The following is a 22,934-nucleotide window of genomic DNA, read 5'->3' on the forward strand; positions in this document are numbered from 1 at the left end:
GATTTGGGAAGGTGCTGAGATTTTTGAGCACCTGCAGGTCTCTGAAGTCCCTGGTGCCTGGCACTGAATGAAACACAAACTTTGCTGCATAAACCATCACAGTTCCATGGATTCCTTCTTAACCTCTCAACTCCTGCTATGCCTTCACCAAGGTTCTTGATTAACCCAAGGCTTCTAATACAATTTCAGGCTTTTCTTACAGAGGTCAAAAGGTTTGGTTTGGTTTGCAGATGTGACAGATGGTATGTGCTCGAGGGCATATTGTTGAAGGAGAACTTTCATGTGAGAAGATATTTAGCACCAAATCCATATCCAGGGCTGCAGGGCCACTAATTTGGATGTACTAATTGCTGGGGGAGAATGACATGTACTGAAGGGCTCTTTGATGGCTGAAGAATTTGAGGAAATCAACAGTCCAGGCCTTTTCATGTCCAGTTGTCTGAGAAGCTGCATGACTTTGTTGAGTGGCTGCAGTTACATCTCAAATTCCCTGATTTCCTAATTATTCTCTTCTCCCTATCCTATGTACAAGGCAGGGAAGCAGTGATGCAGAGAGAGGAAGGGAACAGTCCTAACAGTGTTGAGTTGTCCATGTAATGTGGCCTCAGTTTAAACCTCCCAGGGCAGAGCTAAGCAGCCTTTGCAGGCTCTTCTGACATTTCCTCAGTTCCTTCTCCTTCCAGTTGGGAAAAACAAACTTGCCTGCCCTGTGCCAAGATCCCAAAGAAAGAACAGAAGTTTGTTTTGAAGAGTTTAGATGCCTGTACCTGCCAAAATGAGGCAAGATTGACTTTTTGCAACCAGCTTCCTACCAGCTCCTCAGCCAAATGAACACAGAGGACAAGAACACTCCAGTTCCACTGTAGCCTTCCAACTCCTTGCCATTCTCTACTCCTCTGGCTACAGAAACTGGGCAGAAGCTGCTGTGTGACTACCTAAGCTTTAGGTTTCTGTTTGTGTCACATTTTTGTTACCCTGCTTCAGAAACTGCCTTTACCTGGTGATTAAAGCAAGCTACCCACCCTCAAGATCTCCCTGAGCTTCAGCCTTCTTCTAGGTTGTGTGGCAACATCATAAACCCAGACGAGACTCAGTAGACACAGAAATAAAACCATCCCTCCCTCTGCATAAAGCCACAAAGCACTACCAGGGTTTCCCCTGGTGGCTTCCACTTTAACCCTGCAGCGCTGCTCTCCCTGTGTTCCTGCTCTCCCAGGGGCCCAGACTGCTCCGTGCCCTGTGGCAGGCAATGGAATCAAACACTGTATTAGCAGCCCCATAATAGCTGTGCTCAGTGGAACCCAGCTCCCTTCATTAATCCAGAAAATGAGAGTTGTTTGTGTACATTTGAGAAGCTAATTATTTAAGGGAATTAAGGCTCATCAGATGCTGGTGACTGAGTTTGGTTTTGCATCCCAGGGGATGGAAGGAGACTAAGGGAAGCTGTTTTTGCACAGGTGAGCAGTACAGCAACTAACCAGTCCTGGAGATGGGAACAGATCCCTGTCTACCTGATGCATAAAAGCCCCTCTCTTTGTATGTCTCTGTTCTTCCAGACATCATCCAATGACTCAGAGAAATTGTGGATGCCCAGTAATGCCCAGAGAAGTTATGAATGCCCCATCTCTGGAAGTGTTCAACGCCAGGTTGGACAGGGCTTGAAGCAACCTGGTCTAGTGGAAAGTGTCCCTGTCCATGGCAGGGGGTTGGAACTGGATAATCTTAAATGTCTCATCCAACCAAAACCATTCTCTGATCCTGAGTCTGCCCATTCAAATAGATTTTTTAATCACCACTGATCAAATAACTCTCTGGTTTTATTTTTTCCTACCAGGAAAAGGTGTTCTCCACTTGAGGGTGACCTAACCTTTATATTTTGCAATAAATCAATATTGCCTTGTCTCAGGTGGGTTTTTAGAAAGGGAAACAAGCTCATACCATTTGTTCTCCTATAGTCTGCTGTCCTTCAGCCTTACCTTTGACCACCATACTCAGAGAAGGGTTTAGATAGAAATGCTGTTCCCTGACCTATCAAGGGACCTTCCAGTGCCTTGGGAAACAGAAGACAAACTGGGTGAAAACCCCCCTCGTCTGTGAGAAACCACAGATGAGGCCAGATCTGCTGTTCTAAACAAAGTTTTTACAACAGAATGACTTGTAACAGTAGATGGGTGCTTTTGACATTCTTCCCAGAAAGTGACAGAAAATCTATTGATGCTATTGCCAATAAGTATAGGCTAAGGAACAGGGACTTGGTTCCGATACTGTCACTGGATGGATCCCCTCTTCATTACAAGCAGCTTGCCAAGAACAAATGTTTCAAATTTTATGATGATAGCCAATGTCCTGTGTTCTTCAGAGACTGAGGGAGTGAACTGCTCTGTGTGTTCAGTTGAAGCCAGATGTTAAAGTATTGTCTGGATGTAATTGGCTTGACAAATAGCAGGAGTGACATTTTAGCTCCATTCAAGTCAGTGGCAAAATTCCTGTTGAGTTCAGCTGGGGCCAAGATTTCATCCTCTGACAGTGCTGACGGGAAATCTAACGAGTAATCTTCAGTAAAATAAGCACAGGCATTGTGTTTTTCTAGGACTATTTTCAATCCATAGGCCATGAATCCTTGGAGTCCTGTGCACTGCTTTGAAGAGGTCTGCAGAAGATCTCAAAGACAAGGAATTTTAGTGTCAGTACCTTTAAATTCGCTATCCGGGGGTCCATGATTCCAAGGGAGAATGTCAGGAGCTGATTACCGAGTTCAGAGTCAGCTCGGTCCATCAAAATCCACCTATCTGTGCAGTCCTTGGACTGACAATTATCATCCCAGCAGGATCTGCACAGATGAACCAATCCTTTGTCATGGAATGTTGTAGAGTTGAGAAGCTGCTCTGTCTCCTATACTAAGACTGAGCCACGTGGAAATCTCTGCTCTGGCACCTACCAGGTGCCGTTACCACTGGATTGGGATGAAAACAAGGCTTTTTAGAGAAGCTGGTGTAGCTGGGACTACACAACCCATCTGGTTTTGTAGCAAGGTCAATACTCCATCCCCAAGAAAAATGACAGGCACCAGTGTTTCCCTACAGACCTTCAGGTGTCTGAGGTAACTCAACTGAACTTTGTAGGGAATCAGAAGCAATCAGTTTCAGGCAGAATCACACAATGGATTCTGCCCGTGGTATCTCCAGAGCTTTAAGCCCTGCAGCCAGACAAACAACTTCATCTACTTTAAAGCCTTTGGATTAAGCAATGGCAGTACTACTTAGATGGAAGTTCAAAATGTTTGGATAACAAAAGGCTTGAGCTCAGGGGGAAAAAAAATCACTGAATATTAAAAATAGGGTAATTTTTAAGAGTTAAAAGTATTCTTTTTAGGCTTTAAAATATTTTTCTGTGTGTGTTTTGGTAAGCAGAGTTGTTCTGTAAGTTCTTTCCTTTTAGAATGTGGAAGAACTTGTATTTTTTAGAGTGCCTGAAAAAAGGCAGGAAAAGTACTGAGGAATCTTCACATATTCTGTATTTTACTAGCATGGAGAGCCCCTGTGCTTGCAGGAGCAAAGCTCCTGAACATCCCCCTTCAAATCCACTTATAGAGCCAGTGGCTTCAGCCTCTCGCAGGTCCAAACTCAGGCCAGCTTCACTTGTACTCCAGGGTTACAGGAGGAATCCTACCCAAATCCTTGATGTTGCTCACACACCTGATCGAAGAGAAAGGTTCCTGTTTACCTGAGAACTACTAAGGACATTTTAACACATATCACAGCAAAGCATGCCCAAGTGATGAGGTAACAGTTGATTCATGGCTATCCAGAGGAGTCTAGAAGTGCCACCTTGGGATGACATGGATAGAAGAGACAGTTACTTTGCTTTTCCATGTGAAGAACGCTGCTTCTCCCCAGCTGAGCTATCATGGAACGCAGATGACTCTCTGGAGGAAGACTTTGCTGCACATTTGCAGTGTGTTTTAGCTACTATCAACATTTATATTCCACTGGCATTTGAGGGTAAGCACTAATTAGCATAATCATCAATGCTTTAAAATGAAAAATTCCTCCAAGAGACACAGGAGGGATTGAAACTGTTTCCTTCCCCCAGAGGCAAATCCTTTCCCAAGCTATCTGCTGCACCAAAAGGTGTTATTCTAGAAAAATTCCCAAGCTATGCCCAAGAGTAAAGTAAACTACAGCAAACTTGTAAACTCGTGTGTGTGTATGTGCAGCAAGCCACCCTGATTTGACAATTACTACCTGACAAAATGTTGTCACTATTTTCCACTCCTATTTTGTTTTGGCTGCCGCTCTGTGCTGGTGTGTCACCTTTAGTGTGTGGGCTGCAACAATCAAGAAATGTTTGTAGAGTTGGAAGTTTTTATACTTCATAGGCAAGATTCTGCTGTCTTCACAGGACAGAAAGCAAAGGGTTTAATGGCATACGTAGAGTTTTGCCTCAAGCTCCCTAAGTCAGGAGCTGGCCTCAAATAATCTCAAAACCCACTGTTTTCTACACTATTCCAAAGTCCATTTTTACTCCGGTACCAGTTACCACAATCTAGCTTAAATAAACCCTTTTTTATGGAGAATAAAGTGTCAAGAAAACCTTGACGGAACTTTTAAGTTTGAAAGGTAACGTCTATACTTTGGAAATGTCCCTTAAGAGTTCATCTTAAAATTTCTACATGCTGCCTTTAGGAAGTGACAGTGGGTCTCACCAGGTGTGGTCCAGGATGGGTATCCTGCATGTGGGTTCTTTGTGGCTCAGAGGATTCTCCTCACATCCTCAGCAAGGCTTCAAGTGATGGGCAGAAACCTCCAGGACAGGAGTAGTTAACTGTGCGAATTACTCTGGAAATGGCCAGAGAGAAAGATCAGTATTTTTCCAAAGGAAATTGGTCTTTGAGAGGGAACGACTTAAAAACGCAGGTGTTTCTTAAAACAATTGCATTTAAACTCACAATTCTTGTTATTTCTGCATAAGACACCACACCCTACAGGGAGTAAACACAGGGACTCTGCAAGACAGAGTGGCACAGAAATCTCCGTGAAAATTTCAGAGTCTGCAGGACATTGAACATATGTATTGTCTCTTTAGTATCCTGTTTTTTCAGCGAGATGGACTGAAATTTCATTGGCAGAAATTCTCTCTTTTATCTTTATCTCCTGTTTTGATGTGGTAGCCATGGAGAAAAGCCCCAGATTAGTAACAGTTGGTTGGTGCAGAATAAGAATAACTTTCTCCTTGTATTTAGACTGTAGCAATATTGGGGGTTTTGCTTAATTGGAAATACTCAGACAATAATTATTAGATGCTGTTAGGACATTAATCACCTATCCCATTCCCTTCTATCCACCTTGAGCTGGTAATCCTTAACTGCCCTCTTTTCTGAAGGATGTTTAGGTGGTTTTCACAGGGAAGGGGCTGGCTCTCTTTGACTCTTGCTTTTGAAAACTGGGTAATTCTCCTGGAAGTTGGGTTAACACAGGAAGAACGTGCAGCACCAATTCCTGTTCCCTTTCCAAGAGGTGTAGGCTGCACTGTGATGACTTAATAGGTCTAAGACATAGGGTCAAAGACAGGGTACAGCCTCCCTCCAAATTTCACTTCTCATCTTCTGAAACATTCAGTGCAATTTGTGTACACAGCGGGATAATTGTGCCCTTTCCTGACTCTTGGCATCTTTTTTTTCCAGCTCTGGGGCAATTCCAGGTGTATCGCTGGAGCGTAATCCCCAGACTGTGTGGAATAGGGATTTCTGGGAAAGGCTAACGAGCAGTGTGAGCCAGGAGATGGAACAATTACAGGTGTCCCACGCAGACGGACAGTGTGTCCTGCTGCTGCCTCAGCCTGGGGATACAAACCGAGCTCTTTTTTTAGCCCTACTTTGCCACCAAACCTTCTGGTTATATACAAATAAAAAACTAAGTCTCCTACTACCTACCTCGCTTTCTTTTTGAAACAGCAGCACCTCTGGAGGAAATGGAAATTCCTCAGGTGATTGTTACAAATTTTTGCCTTTTATTTCGTGCAAGCTGCAGCAGCAGGTCAGGAAACTGGACACGATATGAAAATCTGCAAGGTGAAGATTTCAAGGTTACAGCTCCCGAGAAACGTGATTAGCACGCACTGAAAAATGGGATTGGTGAAATAATGTGGTGACACTTCACCACTTATTTCCTTGTTGGACAGTGTTTGCAGTGCTTGTCTAAGAAGCCTCTGCAAAGCCTCCGGTCTCTCTCTTCAGAAACCAGGGCAAAATTCCTATCCTTTTCCTCTTGCCTCACTCCATTATGTAACCCTACAGTGTGTGTGTGGCATACAAGCTGAAAACTATGTACAGATTCCAACATTTTTCACTGTCTTCCCATTTCCTTGTATAGCAAAAAAGCTGAAATAACACCAGTTCTGGTTATACACCGCTTTTGTTTCTTCCTTATGGAAACACCAGGATGCAGGCTGGCGGTATGGAGGGACCATATATGGTCCTGGAAGCCCGTCGGAGTGTGGCGCGGAGCTTCTCCCGGGAGCCCCGCGATCCCTCTGCTCTCAGGAGATCCCTCTTCCCTCAGGAAACCACTGAGGGAACAGCGAGTGCGGAACCAGCGGATGTGACAGCAGCGTAGGCTGCTCTGGGAAGGACCGCCCCCTCTCGGCCACCGCCAATCCGCCCTCCGCTTGCAACGTGACTGACGTCCATCTTAACCAATCATATCGCCGCTCCCACCACATAGCCACCACCTCTTATCTCTGTTGGTCGGATAACCTGTCAATCGTCCGAGTCGTCCCGCCTCTTTCCGGCGGGGGAAATGCTAGGTAGGAAGGGTGGAGGGGGAGAGAAGAAAGGAAAAGAAACCAATGAGACGCTAGAGAAGGGTAGATGGACATGTAGACAGACCAATCGTCGCGCTCCTTCCCCCCGCCGCTCCCTCCCTCCCTCCCCCGCGGGCGGCGGGGCAGAGGGGGCGCTCCTCCCGCACCCGCCCCGTTGGTCTATCCCACTCCGGGCCGGGCGGGCTGGGTTGAGTGAGCGGCTCGGACCATTGCTCGCGGCGGGCGGGGGGGGCGCGGGCGAGGCGGAGGAGGAAGGAGCCGGCGAAGGAGGCGGGGGGGGCGGTTTAAAGGGACAAGAGCCGTGCGGGCGCCGGCGGGGGGAGCCGGAGCGGCGGCGGGCGGGGACTCGCCCCCTTCCCTACACACGCCCGCTCGCACCGCGGCCGGGGTCGCCGCCGCCAGCGCCCCCCTCCCCTCCCTTCCCCTCCGCCCGCCGCTTCCACAGCGGCCTCTATGAGGTAGAAGGGAGCGGCGGCCACTCCGGGGGCGGCAGCGGCCGCTACAGCCGCCGCCTCCTCCTTCTCCTCGCCTCAGAGCGCCCCATCTTTGTGTGTGCGGGAGAAGGGCGGGAGGGAGTGCGCGCTGCCCGCCCGCCGCGCTTTGTTCGGAGCCGGGGGGCCGTGGCGGAGCCCCGGCTCTATGTGCCAGCGGCTCCCCGGCGGCGGCGGCGTGAGGGGCCGGAGCCCCTGAGGGCGGGGGGGCCCCGGCCCGTGTCGGTGCTGCGGGGCGGGGGAAGGGGCCGGCTCGCTGCCCGCCGGCCCGGCCCGTGTGCGGGCGGATTGATGTGGGGGGGTCTGACATGAGTCCGCCGGCGGCCGGGTGCTGCCATGTGACCGGCTTCAAGGTGGAGAACTGGAAGCAGAACCTGCGGGCGATTTACCAGTGCTTCGTGTGGAGCGGCTCGGCCGAGACCAGGAAGCGCAAGGTACCGGGGGCGGCTCACATCCACCCCCCTTCCCTTCCCTCCCTCCTTCCCTCCCTCCCCGACCCACCCGCCACCGCCTCGGGGAGGGGACGGGTCCGGTCCCCCTCCAACCCTCCCTCGTTCCCTCCCCACGGGGCAGGTGGGCCCGAGGTTCCCAGGGAAGGGGCCCGAGGTTCCCAGGGAAGGGGCCCGAGCTCCCGCACGCGGTCCTGGGGGGAGGGAGGAGGAAGCGCTCGGTGCCTCCGGGATGGCGAGGGGGGGCACCGGGATGGAGGAGGGAACCAGCCCCGGCGGGGCCTCCCTCCCTGCCACCTGCCCCGGCGGCTTTTCCGCAGCGGGGCTGTTCTGCAGCGCCGCCGCTTCCTCCTGCTCCTCCTTCTCCTCCTCCTCCCGGAGGTTTCCCGGAATACCGGGGGGAGGGGAGGCCCGGGGCACCGGGCACGTCCGGCCTGTGGCGGAGCTTAGTGGAGCCCCGCGGGGCCGCGCCCGAGCCTGGGGGGCTGCGCGGAGCACAATGGCTGGGAGCGGGTCCCGGCGCCGGGGGCTGCAGCTCGCTCGGTTATATGTGTGTTTTTCCTTAAAAAAAAAAAAAAAAAAAAAGCTGCTCGTGCTGATAATCCACTTGGGAAAGGGGATTCCTGCTCTGGTGGGGCGGGGGAAAGGAACTGGCTCAGCCTGGAGTACAGAGAAGGGCAGGAAGGGTTTGCTCTGGGAGCTGTTGGCGCCTGGGGAAAAATCCCTGTAAACCAGGCAAAAAGCAGGAAGAGTGCTTTTCCTCACCTGTCTCCTATAATAACATCCTTGTACACATGCATGTTTCTGGAGGGGGGCTTCTCTCTGCACTGTGCAACTAATTACTGTTTTTCCCTAGAATCAAGTAGTTTTTACTTCAAAGTGACTTGGCAGTTTTCTGTCAGTCGGCGCGTTGGTGACTGAGGAGGGGAAGGCAGCAGCTACACGGAGCAAAACTTGGGGTTTGGGACAGCACGGATTGTGTTTTTGTTGGAACAACCCATTGAAAACTTTCTCATCCCAGTGCTTTGCATTAAGCTGCTCAGCTTATTATTCGTAATAGAACTAGAGCATGAAGGATGGACTTAAAGGGTGAGGTGCCGAACCATTTTTCTGTGTTCATGTTCTCAGGACAATCCAATTTCCCAATGTTTTTACCTAAAGAGGAAAAAATGGAATCTGAGAAGAAATATGTTTTAAATGGATTTAATTACTGGATAGCCCTGCAAAGTATAGCCAGACTTGTTTTCAATATCTTACAATTCCCTACAGGTCAATATTATGACGTATATTAGTTAAAATCTGGGTTTATTTAGCCTATAGCATGTTAAAATACAAATTGGGATATAGTAGATGGTGGTTTCAGCTTAAGTGGAGAAAAAATTATATATGTGCTGTGGAAGAAGAAAATGACAAGTGAGATATGAAGATGTCTCAGATAAATATAAAGCAAGTGCTGTGTGGAAGAATGAAAATAAAATTTCATTAGCAAAATTACCTTTTTCTAAATATGGAGCATCCTTTGTAACCTGCGTACCTCTTGTGTGCTGCAACAGCTTTTTCCTTCTGAAATCTAGTGTAGGGATGTGTTCATCATTGCTTGAGAAAACAGCTGGAAATATATAATATTCCATTGTAATCAATCTGTTCTCACTTCCTCTTTGCACAGCCAGGCTCATAAAGCAGAACAGGATTGTTTCAAAATTATCTGTCAGCTCAGGGAAAACACCAGTTTTCCTAATACATGCTAAAAATGCTTTTCCCCCCCGCTTTTTTTTTTTTTTTTTTTTTTAAGCAGGTTGCCAGTATGAAAACAGTTGGATTTCTGAATCTGGCCCACCTGAAATATGTGGGTGTACATGATCACATATAGGGGAACATTTTAGGTAGCTAAATTGCGATTCAATTCCCTTTCTATGTTAATAAGGATTGAAGAAAGTCTATAAATTACAGTTATGGTACTTTACCCCTCCTGTATATGGACATGAGACCTTCTTCCATGGAATTTTAATACACTGAAATTCCCTGTCAGTTACACGTGCAAAATTAGAAAAATTGTATTTTCTGTTGGGTGGTATATTTATAGTCTAATAACTAGAAATAAAATTACTCAGACAGTTCATATAGCTGGAAAACAATCCTTTGTCCTTTAACAGTTTACATACACATATATTATGTATATGTGTATATATATTCTAGGAGCAAGCTGCGACTGCTTAAAAGCACCTATTTATTAGTGAAGATTCTTCTTAATCCTAATTTTCAAAATGATGAGGCTAAATTAAAGGTTTATTAGCAAGTGATACTCTTTTTATTGCATGATCAAGGACAGTCACATTATAGGTTTATCACAGGAAACATTCCATATATATAATTGATCTTTATGGAAGGCACTGGGCAACTTAACTGTTGGTCAGATGAACATAACTGTAAAAATGCCTTGGCTGTTGGTGAGAGCCAGATGTAAATGATTCTGGTTCTAGAACGGTAACTACTATCCCTCAAGCCTGCCTTAAAAATCCAGGGAGCAATGGGAACTGCAGGGGGCAGAAAGGGTCCATTCTCCTGCTGTACCTACACTGCGTTCTGCCTTGGCAGACCATTTTAGTGCTGTGCTATTCGGTTTTAATACTCACCTTTTCTGTGAATAAGCTTTTACGAGCTCCAGCTCGCGGTTCAGTTTGCTTTACAGCCCGTGCTTTGAGCAGAATGGCTGTGAAGCCTGGTTTACAGTGGGAAAGCTATCTCCTGAATGTGTATTTCAATCCTCAGTCAGAACCAAGAGATAATTATGTATGTATCTTTGTAGGCACTGGGATTCTGGTGAAGATTTTAGGAGTATGTTTGCTCCCGAAGCGTTGGCTATGCCAGGATTTGAGCTGTCATCACGGTGCATTGTTGTATCCACACAGAGGAGCGAGGCTGTGACTTGCCTCATCTCACTGCATCGTGGCCAAACTCAAGTGCAGCACTCGTACAAGCTGTTCTAGGCACAGGGTTTGCCATGGTGTAATTGTGTTGCTGGTGGTGAAGCCTAAGCAAAGACAAAACTGTCACGGTGGAGAGTGGAACAGGAGAAGAGGGAGAGGGAAAAATCTGAACACTGACTCTTGAAATTGTAGCTATTGTGATTAAAAGTTGGAGCTAGATTTTAGTGCTCAAGTTGTGTGTAAAGTGACACAGAATTAGAGTGGGCTGTCTCAATGTTGGGACTTCGACTTGTAACTCTCGATTTTTAATTTGCCGTAGTTAGAATCTGTTTAATAACCTGATGGCAAAGCTCGTGTTTCTGTAGGTCATGGACCTTACCTTGAATATTTTGATGTGAAAATTACCTCACACTTAATTAAGTAACACTCTAGAGGAGGTCCTTAAATTTGTCACCACTACTCCCCATTCAGGAATTACGGAGCAGACAGAGGATGCTGAAAAGGCTTGTGCCAGACCTTCGTGTCAGCTTTTTCCATTTTTTCTGTAGGGTCACACTTGAAACACTTGGCTTATTCCTTTAGAATTACAGACGAGAAAAATCTGTTTTCAGTGCTGAATGTAGCTTTTGTCCCCATCAGTGAGCAATTACACATGTAGATGAATCTTTGTGTCCAGGAGTTAGTAAGTAATGGTTTCAGTGCTGGAAGGGCAACTGAATTTATGATTAAATTCCCTCTTCCTGGACTATACGCCTTGGAGGAAAACTGTCTCATTCTGAATGGTTCTTAACTATCACTGCCCTGAAAAGGCTCTTGATGATAAAAGTAAACTGGTCATTGTGACCACAGTCATGATATGCACAAGGTTCTGTGTGGAATTTCAGAATGTTTGTTCAGTGCTTCAGCCAATAGATCAAAGAATAATTGCCTGTCAGGGGCTGTGCACTCTCACTGACAGCAGCTGCGTTCCGGTGTATTTCTGCCTGTTTGAGAGTATCTCTTGTTTTTCCCATTATTCTCTCTTTACATGGGTCCTGACTGTCCATACAGTCTGTCCTACTGGTCCTACAATCCAGACTGATTGATCCTTTCAGATATGAAGAAACATTTGCTTTTATAGGTTATGACTTTTTGTCAGGTGTCATTGTCCTCATGAACTTGTGGCTTCAGTGCGTGGTTCCTTGTAATACTTCGACAGATAATCAATTCTTAGATACTTAAACCTGAAATTACTTTGGTTCATTTCCTAACTTTCAAAGTAGAAAAATCTTAAAATAACTTAGCATATAAATGCCGTGTCATATTTTCAGTAGCAAATATTGTGGTTTGCAGTCTAAATGGGTGTGTCATGTTCTTGCTGAAGTGACCTTGCAGTCTTCAGGGTAAGCTACTGGTGGAGTTTCTCTTCTCATGTCTGTTGGGGCATGTTTGCTCCCCAAGGGCCTTGCCCTGTCTACCTGTCCAGGAACAGGGAGGTGTTGCTTAGGTGATTTGCTTTGTACTGTAACAGGCGGGCCAGGAACCTCGCTAGCCTGTGCCACCTTCGCAGGCTTGGTGTTTGGATTGCTTAAATTAATAAGGATATCTTAGCTTGTTTTTCTTTAACATTTTTAGCATGTGCAGCAAACTTCTGGATTGCAAATCCTGTGGAGCATTTGAAAGAGGAGTCCAGGATTCAAGAAGCATGTCTCTTTTTCAGCTGCGTACTCTGCTTTGGCTGCCTAAGTGAACTGTCTGATTGACTCAGGAAGGATGTTCTTCTTTGCCATGTGCTGTGGGAACTGCCTTCTCCCTGAAAGCCCATGAGAAGTGTCAAAGTCAACTGCAAGCTTCATTGTTCAGGAGGTCTCCGGTTTCATACCTGAGCAATCTTCCTTAGGTCTTAACCTCTAAGGATCAGAAAGGTCCTTAGACCTGCTAAAGGTAATGTTCTCTTTCCTCTTGGTGTGAAAACATGACCTTTGGTGTGAGAGGTATCCAGACATGAGATTTTAGCTCCATACCCAGCGGAGCCTAGCATATGTGGGACACACCAGATTGAGAATGCTCCACTGAGCTTATATCTCTCGTGCTGAAGAACATAATATGAGACCTTCCTCTTCCTAGTGGTGCTAATCCCTATTTTGTATCCTGTACCATGTTTTTTTTAAATCACTTGTTGGTTTCTGGGCCAAAGGTTAGGAATTAGTCTGGCACTGTGAATTTGAAGGTGGTGAGTAACAATTCTTGAGTTGTGGGATCTGAACCATCAGAACTTCTCTATTTTTTTAACATGAATGGGAGAGATGATAAATGCAGTTTCCTCCCTTCTTGTATTTGTTCCCTGTTGTAGAGCAAGAAGATGGATCTGCAAAAGGTGATGAAGAAAAAAGTAGGGATAAGTTGGACAAGAAGGCTTCTTATTTTCTGTAGTCTTATCAGCAGTCAAGGTTTACTCATAGCCAAGCTGTTTGTCAGAGTAGTTGCAGCATATCTTTAATTTTGTCTGCAGTCAACGATTTTATTTGCTTAATGCTGAAAGCTTTTAAACTGAAATGACAGCAAGTAGTGTGAAGGGTGAGCAGGGTGGAATGGGTTTGTTTGATTTGCTGGACTATCTGTTGAGCTTTATTTTAAGCCATCAAAGCTTTAAACCCCAAACAAAGGTTAGCTGATAGCCTCATTTTTGCTTCAAACCTTAATCTGTAGCGTTAAGGTGAAACCAGAGCTGCAAATTGCTTGCAAACCTTCTACTCTCCTCCTTTCATTTGAGGATTTATTGTTTCAGCAACTGGTGTAACAAATCCAGAGGCAAATGTTACTGACTTGATAGTGGAAGTTTTCTGCTTGTAAATTGCTGACTCCCCTTCTCCTGACTTACTGGCTCTTGAGTTGAGCAAAAAAAAAGTGTTTTCCTTCGGGATGGACTCGGGGGATCCTGCTTCCTAACAAACGCTCTTGCAACTGTTTGATTCCCAGTGGTGGCTGATTTGTTTTAAACCAGAGAAAGATAACTCAGTTTAAAACCTTGTGTTTCCCACATTAAACCGAGCACCCACAGTTTTTCCTGTTCATGTGCAGATCTATGAATTCTTATGAACCATCAATCCTTATGAAGAAGCTATGGTTTCTTTTGTCTTTTTCCTGGTAGATATAGGGCTTTCTTTTTTGCTTTTATCAGCCACACTTTTCCTTTTCACTTGACTGACAGCTACTTTAAAACGGTGGGGTTGGGTTTTTAGTACTTATATTCCCCATGGTTCTCCAAGTATTTGTAATGTGTCTGCAGCCTGCAGCAGCGTCCAAGGTGAGGCGATACATATGTCCTCTTATTATACATCAGTTATAGTGGCATCAGGAGAAAGGCAGTCTGAAGGTGACCTATACACATTTCACTTGCCTGTTCAAAACATTATTTAAAAAAAAAAAAAGTTTTTTTCCCCACCATGCAAAGAGCCATTGTTAGAACCTTTCCAGACTTGGACAGAAAGAGCTGCCTAGAGCCACTGTCTCCAGTCTCTTGTTAACCTATGGCCAATGGAGCAAGTGAGTGAAATGCTATAATGACATTACAGTTTATTCTGTTATCCTGGACTGTGTTGTCAGCAAGCAGTGTTGGAGTGTAGGGAAAGCCATATGTTATCTGAGAGGCCTGAATTGGGAACCTTTCCTTAGCAGAAACAGTTCTAGAAGCTGATAGATCTGTTCTGCCTGGATGAAAGCTCTGTCTTGGTAGTTGTATTCTCTTACATATTGATTTGGCAGTCCTTTATGTACACTCGGCTTAATTCAAGCTAAGAACTTTGCTGCATTAGCTGGTAATAGAATCAATGTTGTAAAGAGTTACTCCTTGCAAAATTAACCTGCATTCTGTTTGCTTCAAACCACGTTTTTTTTCCAGGGAGTGGGACCACATAATGCAACTGGCACAGCAGCTCCAGAATGATCTGTGGTTTACTTTAGTGCTGGAGCAGCTGCCATGGTGCTGATCTCTCTCATTTAAGAGAAAGAATCATTTTATTTATCCCAAGACCTATTTGAGGATCTGTAAAATGAACTGTTACCAGACACCAGTTGACTCAAAGTAACCTGAGATTCACTTTATCAGTTGATAACTGATTAGCAGCAAGCAGTCTGTCCTGTCACATTCTTTTGTGTGTTGAATACTCTAGATTTTCCATTTCTCTACTTAAGTAGAATGTTATTTAAGGCTTGGTTTTATTTTTCTTAAAACTTCTCAGTTATATGTAACACTAATGTAAAACTCTTAAATTTTTTTTGCCTGTCTCTGCTACTTTTCCAAGTTGGTAAAGAGAACTTTTCCCCCTCCTCTCATTCTTCCTTTCCTGTGTTTAATGGAGCTTGAAATTAACGTGGCTCTTCTTGTCTACCTCTTGTGTAGTATCACTGGTGATGTCAGCATATCCCTGGTGGGAGATATTTCTGTGAAGATCTACAGTGCACTAAATTTGTCATTGAATTAAAAAATTCGGTATTAGACAAGGTGAAACTCGAAAAAAAGAGAAAAAAGTGGATATTGGTAACGAGTTGATTTCAACACTACTTAAAATGTAGTGTCTTTTTAATGTAAATATTGAAGCTAGTGCAAGTTTTCATATCCTGACACAAATTCTGACATTAAGCATGACGAATATATTAAATATCCTCATATTCAAAGTAGTGGGAAGCAGCTCACTAACTGTGATGCTGCTTAGCAGTTCATCTGAAGGCAGAACTGGGATTTGACTGAATTTAAATGGTCTTGTCCTTGTACTGTGCTGGTTTTGCCATGGGGCAGTTGGTTTGAACACACAGCTGAGCTCTTCTGCACCTGCATGTAAGATGTGAAAATACGACTATTCATACATTCAGTGAGTTGTGTTTGCATAGAATTAAGATGTAGAGATTATTAATCTACATTTCATTCAAGAGATCATTGGACTATCTCTTCTTTGTCATTAGTGTCTTCATCTGGAGTTCTGTGTTGCAGCTCTTCCCTAGTATATTAAGTTTTCATCCATGTATCAATGCATAGTTTAAAAAGTAGTATATTCAAAAATCACCTAGTTATTTGTCCCTTTATTTTTCTTGAACACATAAAAGAGCCTGCAGTATTTGAATGTAGTTTCGTGATGGGGATGATGGAGTACCAAACACCCATGTGGCACCGAGTTCCATTTGCCTCGCTTGTCACTCAGAAGTTCATGCATCCAAGTAGCCCCTTTTAAATAGGGTTTGGCTTTGGATTCATCTTACTGAATTGACTGCCAGGGCTTTTATATGTATGTTTTGCTTCTGTTTTTAAAGGGCTTTTGTTTTTGCATCAAGTACAGACTTGAATTACTTCAGTGTTTATCAGTACAAGGAGAGAAAGCAGCAGTTTATAAGCTTTATTTTTGCCTACCTCCCCCTTGCCAACTTCTATTTAAAAAGTATCTTTCCCTCCTTGTGTCTTTGTACAACCTGATGTTATTTCACAAAGTTTGTCTAATTACAATTTGTGCTTCTGTCCTCTGCAATCAGCCTTGTTATTGCATTGCAAGTCAGATTTTAAGGGACCTTGTCTACAATATACTTGGTAAATAAAGGTGAGATTTATTGCACAGCAGATGCGTGACGGCTCAGTAAGTGCAGACAGCTGAGATAGCTGGCTGATTTCAGTACCTCGTTTGTGCTAGGTGAGCTTTTGTGACCCTCTGCCCTCCAGGGACAAATGCTAAATTTGTCTTAAGGTTTTATGTTTTTCTTTTCTGTGCTTCATTATTTTCATATTACTGCTCAGTTTTGCTCTTAACTGGATCTCTGTCCTGTTGGCAGCTGGTGATCAGGGTGAAACTCTCATTCACATTGGCTTCTGTGCACTGCTGACTTCTGCCATGCTCTCAGCAAGCATCCCCTCCCAAGAACTTATTATTGGATATGTTTTTCTGGATGATGAGCACTCAGTTCTTTGGTCATTCATGACTACATGTTGTGGTTTTGGTTGCGGGATGATCTTGATGTGGAGAACAGGATGAGAAATGCCATGAAAATAGTTCCAAGAGTTCCTGCAGTTCTGTGCATAAAGCAGAACAAGACTCTCCTCTGTCATGATGAGGCTGTTCCCTAAGGAAATGTATCTTATACTATGTTCAGCATAATTTTATCTTACTGCCCTTCATGATGTATTTCCTTGTCACATAGTAGTTCTGCTACTTATAACTTTTCTTGATACACAAGTTCCAGAGTTGTCCTAATAAAAGAAGTTTCTTTTCTGCATCTCTTCGTAATAATTATGTTCTTATTGAAAGGTTTCAGGGGGTGGGAGATGTTTTCTTTGTCTATCTTAGGCCCTGTACTGCAAAAATCTGACTGTAGAAAAACAGAACTCCAATTTTTGTAGTAACCTGAAGAATTACTTCATTTACAGCAATTCTTTATAAAGCAAGCAGTTTAACTCTGTAAGCATATTGTACCTATACGTTGAAACTGGCAGAGAATTTGTTTTATGCAGTGGTGAAAAGGCTGTTAAGGAGAAGGTGAGTTAGCAAATCCAACAAGTTTTAAAAGTTTGAATTGAAATTCGGAAACTAGTTCTAGATATGGGTTCCAGTGGGACACAAGTACATGATGGAATTGGTAAATGGTTTGGGTGAGAAGACTCTCACTGCCACTGAGGTAAAGAACAGGTAATACTTGATTTACTAGAGAAGAGCAAGAGATGTGAAGTTTGGACCTTTCTGTGCATTATCATGGAAACTGGTGAGGAGGAACATGAAATCCAACTCTTAAGCTGTGGGTGTGTACAAGTGTGTTTCCTTAACAGTGTAAGGAACTACCAGCTCTGGGCTGCACGTTCTTGCTGTTGTACCATTGCTGTGTCATGTTTGTGTGGTTGTGCCATCAACCAGAAAGAGCAGATAAAGATGAAAATTATTTTTTTCCTCCTTTTACTGCTATTTTACCAACCTGAGTAGTGACACTGGGAGGCTGCATGTGGCAGCTTGTGTAACAACTGCTGCTGTGCTCTGGACTGTGCCAGTGACAGACCGTGTGTGAATGTTGTCCTACTGGGGGCCTCTTCTGTAAAGAGTTTCTAATACTGACTTTATCCAAAAGGTTCTGTGAAGGAACCTCTGTTAGTGCTGCAGTGGTGTGTTTGTACGTGCTGTTCTCACGGGTGATGCACTGGTGTGTGCTGAGCCTGATACGTGAAACTTGTCTTACGTCTGCGATTGTTGGAACTTACTCCTGTATGCAAATAACTTAGCCCAGTTTCCTTGTGAAAAATAAATGAATCAGGGAGTGTAGAATGCCTGTAATCTGTGATCAGCTATTACAGCAAATCCACTTTTCATATTATGTTTAATTTAATGAAATAAACAGTGTTTTTCCAAGTAATCAAGTTATGAGCCATATGTTGTCCCTCTTTAAATAGGCCCGTCTCTAAGTTAAGATTTCTGTCTTTTATAATCAAACTCTAGTGAGCTGATGTAACTTTTTTTGTTGGTTTAAAGCATGTGGTCATGGGCCGTGTGCCTGGATCATGCTCCTGCTGCATGTAGTTGAGGATGATGGGATAATGGGACTGTAAATTATCTCTTATGGTGCTGGTTTTCCTCTGGACTCCTCCCTTGTGCAGTGTAGAGCAGCCCCAAGGCTGTTCTGAGCAGTGCCAGCTGGCTGGAGCCCTGCGGGGCCACTGTGCCAGATGGAGACAGCAGCACTCCAGTGAAAGCCAAACGTGCTTCCCGAGGTCATGGAGAGGTGCAGCCTCTGCAACCCTGCCAGGGATCCCTGGGCAAGGGCTGTACTGGGACTCAGTTACTCCTGTACTGGTGTAGCCCTGGAAAGGACTGGACTAGGGCATCTGTCAGGCTTTTTTTTTTTGAGTAGATTCATAATGTGATATTCAGCTATTAAACATTTTCAATGTGTTAGCATCTCCTTTTTCCTAGTTTATGCTTCTGTACTGTGTCTGTGAAATGTTCAATTCTGTAGCATGTACAGATGCTCAGTATTGAGACAGATTTTTTCAATTTGATTAAGTGTGGTGGTTCCTGATATGTTGTCCTGTTTTTTTCCTGACTACTGAAAAATGCTGTTATCCGTAAGATACTTGGACTAGAAAAAGCTTGTTAATGCTGATATTTTTAGTTTTTTCATTAAAATGAAACAAAACCCCAAGCCCTTCGTTCTACTGTCTGAAGTGACAACTTCAGATATGCTCAAAAGTAAAAGCAGAAGTTTTAATCCCTTCATTTGCCTAGTTGACTTTATAGTTTTTACTAAAAAAAAAAAAAAAAAATCTATTTCTTAGAATACCATTGAAATCAGCTGTTGGTGTTACTGCATTGTATTCAACCCCGTGGTTTGTTTTGTATTCCAGAACAAGCTTAGTCAGAATAGAATAACTTAATCTGCACAAGATGTACCCCACAAAACCCATGTGCTTGAATATTCCCATCTTGTGAAGATGAGGACAGTAAATGGCTGGAACTCTTCAAAGAATTGAATTCCCTGGTGGCTGCTCAAACAGATACTTGTTTTGTAGAGGAGCTGATACACACCAACTTTACCGAGTGTTTCTTCACTCTCTTGACCCAGAAGGCTTTGTTCTTATTGACCCATTAATGCAGCTCACACTTCTAATCCAGCAGCCCAAAATAGCTGCCAAGCCTGGATTTTACTGTGGTGGCATTTGCTACATGGGTAGTTGGTATAACCCAATACTCAGAATTGCAGCTGAAAAGCCCCCCGAGCTGAGGCACGTGAGACTATTTTGGGCAGATACTTCAAGTGTCTGATCTAAATAAGGTAATAAACTCAACTTGATAGTATGTACAAAGGACTTATTGGAAGAAAAATGTATTTCGAGACAGCTCTCCCTATCAGTCTCCAGAGCTGTTGGATATAAGTGGGAATAGGCAAGGAAGGATGTACCTTGTAGTTCCCTTGCCCTGGTGATTGTGCTAGAGGAGTGAACTACAAGGAGAGTGGACCACAGAAAGTGGTAGTTACCATATTCCAGCCTAAATAGTATTTATCTCTGCTCTTGAGAGAATGATGGTGTTTTTGTCATCTCTTATGACATGATAGAGGTAGCAGAGTCATCTTTTAGGCTTGTATTAGCAAGGCAAGTGATTTAAGGCTGAGTCTTTATCATGAAAGATAGACCAGCTTGAAGTAATGAAGCAGTGGGAAGAAATGTATGGTGAGAAATAATTTAAAGGCTTTCCCTGATTTCTTTACAAAGTAGATTTTTTCAAAGTGACCTTTGGTTACAGGAACTGTTTCTATTCAGTGTGTGCTCCTCTTTGCTACACAATATTTTTGCTACCTTTTTACTTGGAGAAGCTTCAGATCACAGGGAATTGGAGGTAATTTCCTAGCAAGGTAGTAAATGACTTGTAATAGCTTCCTTACAAAATTCTCAACACATACTGTTCTCTTAATTCTCTCGTTTGCAGGTGTGTTCTACCTACTTACAGGTATCTGAAATAAAGCTTTTCAAGAAAATTGTGAGATTTTCCTTTTGTCATGCAGAAAGCTCAGTTCTGTGTAAACCCTTGCTAAGTGTGATGCCTGCAAGACTGTTCCTGCCACTTTAAATTCTCTTAGATCCAGCTACTACTAATAGTTAGTGAATTAGTGTTCTTTCAAGACACAAAATCCTTTTGTCCTGCTCCCCCTCAGTGCCGAATCCCTTAACCTCACCAATTCATATGTTTCAACTCACTCTGCTTAACTTCTTAAAGTATTTCCTTCAAGTTAAGGTCTTGAAAGTAGAACACATAATATGTGAAATCAACTCTTAATAGCATTAATGTACTTTTCTTCTGGCTCATGAAGCAAAGTAAAGTTGCATTAGAATTGAAGTTGATTGGTGGAATCTCCAAACTGTTAATTGAAAAAAATTTAGCAAACCAGATCAAAGAGCAGAAGTCATGCTTTATAGTCCTGTCAATTCTACAGAGCAAAAGAAGGTTTAAGTATGGTGAGTGTTCAGGCAGGAAGGAGGTTCCACCATGGTTTCTTCAGTTTTGTCCTTCACTTCCCTATGCAGTTTTCGCCTTAAGAGCTTGTGGTAAGGAGCTTTGTTTCCAGCTTTCTTCTCTCGGTGGTCAGTTAGCTGGAAAAGTGGAATGGATCTACTTCTTAGCAGAAATGGTTTTTGATGTAATTTCCTCTCTGACCTTCCAATGAGACCAAAGCTGGTTTTGAACCTGCCCTTAACTCACAAGTCATGGCGTGTTCTGCTGCAGAGCGCACAAGATCTGACAAAGTCTGTAACTTACCAGGAGTAATGAATGTCCTGAGCTGGACTCGGTGAGTACACCAAGCTTTCAGAGTCACTTATTTCGTATCAGCTTGGTTTGACTGGATACTTCAATGTTTTTGTGTTAAGCAGGAGGAATCCGTTGCGTTGTTTCCCAATTTTTGTTCTGTATCTGTTCTTTGGAGCACATCCTCTACGACAGACAGTACCTTGTTTTCAATTGCTACTTTTTTCTTTATTCTTTTTACTTTCATACCATGAATTTTCCTTCGTGTTCCTACTTCTCTGGCTGTACACTGCCTTTTTCCCTAGAAATTATCTGTTTGTTTACAGTTTAGACAAATGTCTACATTTCTGTACTCTTAATTTCTTAACGTGAGCCCACCCTTTCGAGCCTAAGCATGGAGCACTACTCCTGACACAGAGTCTGAGCAGACTGTTCCTCATGCCAAGGTTGTAAGTGTTAATCTTGCTGCAGACTGGGGTGATAATTCATTGCTGTCACAGCAACACATGCTGAAAGTTGCTTCTTGCCAGATTTGTTGGCTATATGCTACACTAGAGAAAATTATTTCAAGAGTCTTATTGCATAGCCAGATGCTGCAGAACTCGTGCAATCAACCTCCCCTCCCCCCTTTTTATGGCTGTTCTGACTTCAGGGAGGAAAAACTATTTTACACTGAAACACATTCCTGTGTAACACTAGTAAAGAGGTGAATGAACTTCTGATTGTGCCTAATTTTTCTGGTTTTTCTTGTAGGGAAGTTCTGGTTTGTGTTCAGGATAAAAAGGAAGGAAGGCTTTTAAGGTAGGGTGAGGGGAGTTTAAAAAGGAATTAAACAGTGTCTCTCTTGCTGTTTCAGTTGTGTTCTCTGCCATAGTTGGGTGCTGTGGAAGTTTTGTGTTTTCTTCAAGAACTGGTGACTAGGTTGGCTCAATTCTGAAGAGCTGTAGCCTCTGCCATCTGTATCCTTAGGATCTTTCAAAAACAGGAGAACCTTTGTGAACTCTGGATATCGTGGTATCTAGGCACTGGCCTAAAGATGGTGTTTAGTTTAGTTATACCTGAGATGTAGAGCCCTGAAGAAGAAAGTAAGTGGGGTTTTGGTACAGGATCTGAGTCCCCCATAACAACTTAAGATTTGCTCTTATATGTGTGCTGTAGAAAAATGCAAGTTTCTTTTCTAAAAGGTATCCATTGCATTTTGGGCATGGTGGTGTCTGATTACCAGGGAGGTGGGATTTACTGACTGTTTAGTCAGACAGAAATATACTTTTCCCAGTGTATTTCCAGCATAAATCTCATCATATCCAGTGGCTGGGCATTGTGTCACCAATCATTTTATCCTCTCTTGTATTTTAAAAGAAGGTGCCATAGAAGTTACATTATTATGAATGTATTCCCATAGGACAAAATCCTGGTAGAAATGCAGTGTTGGAGAGTTTATTATTATCCACACATTGTGTGTCATGCAGCGCTCCCCTCTTTTCATTCCTTGTGCCTCAATTCTTTGCACTTCCAGATCACAGGAAACACTGCCCTGAAAATCAGAACTAGGAAGGTCTTCTTTTAGACCTGAGCAAATCACCTCTTTGCTTGGCAGGGAGAGCTTTTCAGCAATTTAAGGTACTCTTAGAAGGCCTGAGGCCTCGATGCTCTCAAATGCTTTTTTAATCCTGCTGTAACACATAAAGACCATGTATTTGTCCCCAAAACACCGCCCATGTTTATAACCATGGAGAAAAAGCAAGAGACTAGAAATCTGTAGTGGATCTCATGGAATATTTTTGCTCTAATCTGTGTGAGATTACTGGTGATTTGCAATTGTAATACTCTCCTGAAGAATCTCTTGGTTTTGCTTCAAGCTTTTAACTGGTTTTTCAAGTGCAGTATGCCAAGGAAGCTCTGGCTTTTGTTCAGATAAAAGACTTTATAATTCACTTTCTCCCTCATTCCCGTGTTTCCCCTTATCTCGCCCTATCCCGATGCTGTGGTTTGTATATGTAC

The 22,934-nt window shown here is 43.7% G+C and overlaps 1 protein-coding gene and 1 long non-coding RNA gene across 5 annotated transcripts in view; one reads left to right on the forward strand and one right to left on the reverse strand.

The window, feature by feature from the left end:
- Positions 1–1,682: 1,682 nt before the first annotated feature.
- LOC116452007 lies at positions 1,683–6,947 on the reverse strand. The gene is made up of 3 exons (XR_004243378.1): positions 5,933–6,947; positions 4,706–4,838; positions 1,683–3,695 (listed from the first exon to the last, which is right to left on the reverse strand). It is a non-coding gene; the product is annotated as an uncharacterized LOC116452007 (long non-coding RNA).
- A 105-nt stretch (positions 6,948–7,052) lies between these two features.
- The window catches only part of USP22 (ubiquitin specific peptidase 22), a 96,520-nt gene continuing 80,638 nt past the window's right edge, over positions 7,053–22,934 (forward strand). The window contains exon 1 of one of the 4 annotated variants that reach the window (XM_032126072.1): positions 7,053–7,747. In XM_032126072.1, coding sequence (XP_031981963.1) covers positions 7,622–7,747 — 126 coding nt within the window. In that variant the 5' untranslated portion in view covers positions 7,053–7,621. Of the gene's footprint in view, positions 7,748–12,587; positions 12,613–22,934 lie in introns of those variants that run through there. The other 3 variants (XM_032126071.1, XM_032126076.1, XM_032126074.1) reach the window with 3 other exon arrangements.

The sequence above is a fragment of the Corvus moneduloides genome, chromosome 16 (assembly GCF_009650955.1).
Source record: "Corvus moneduloides isolate bCorMon1 chromosome 16, bCorMon1.pri, whole genome shotgun sequence".
NCBI lineage: Eukaryota > Metazoa > Chordata > Aves > Passeriformes > Corvidae > Corvus > Corvus moneduloides.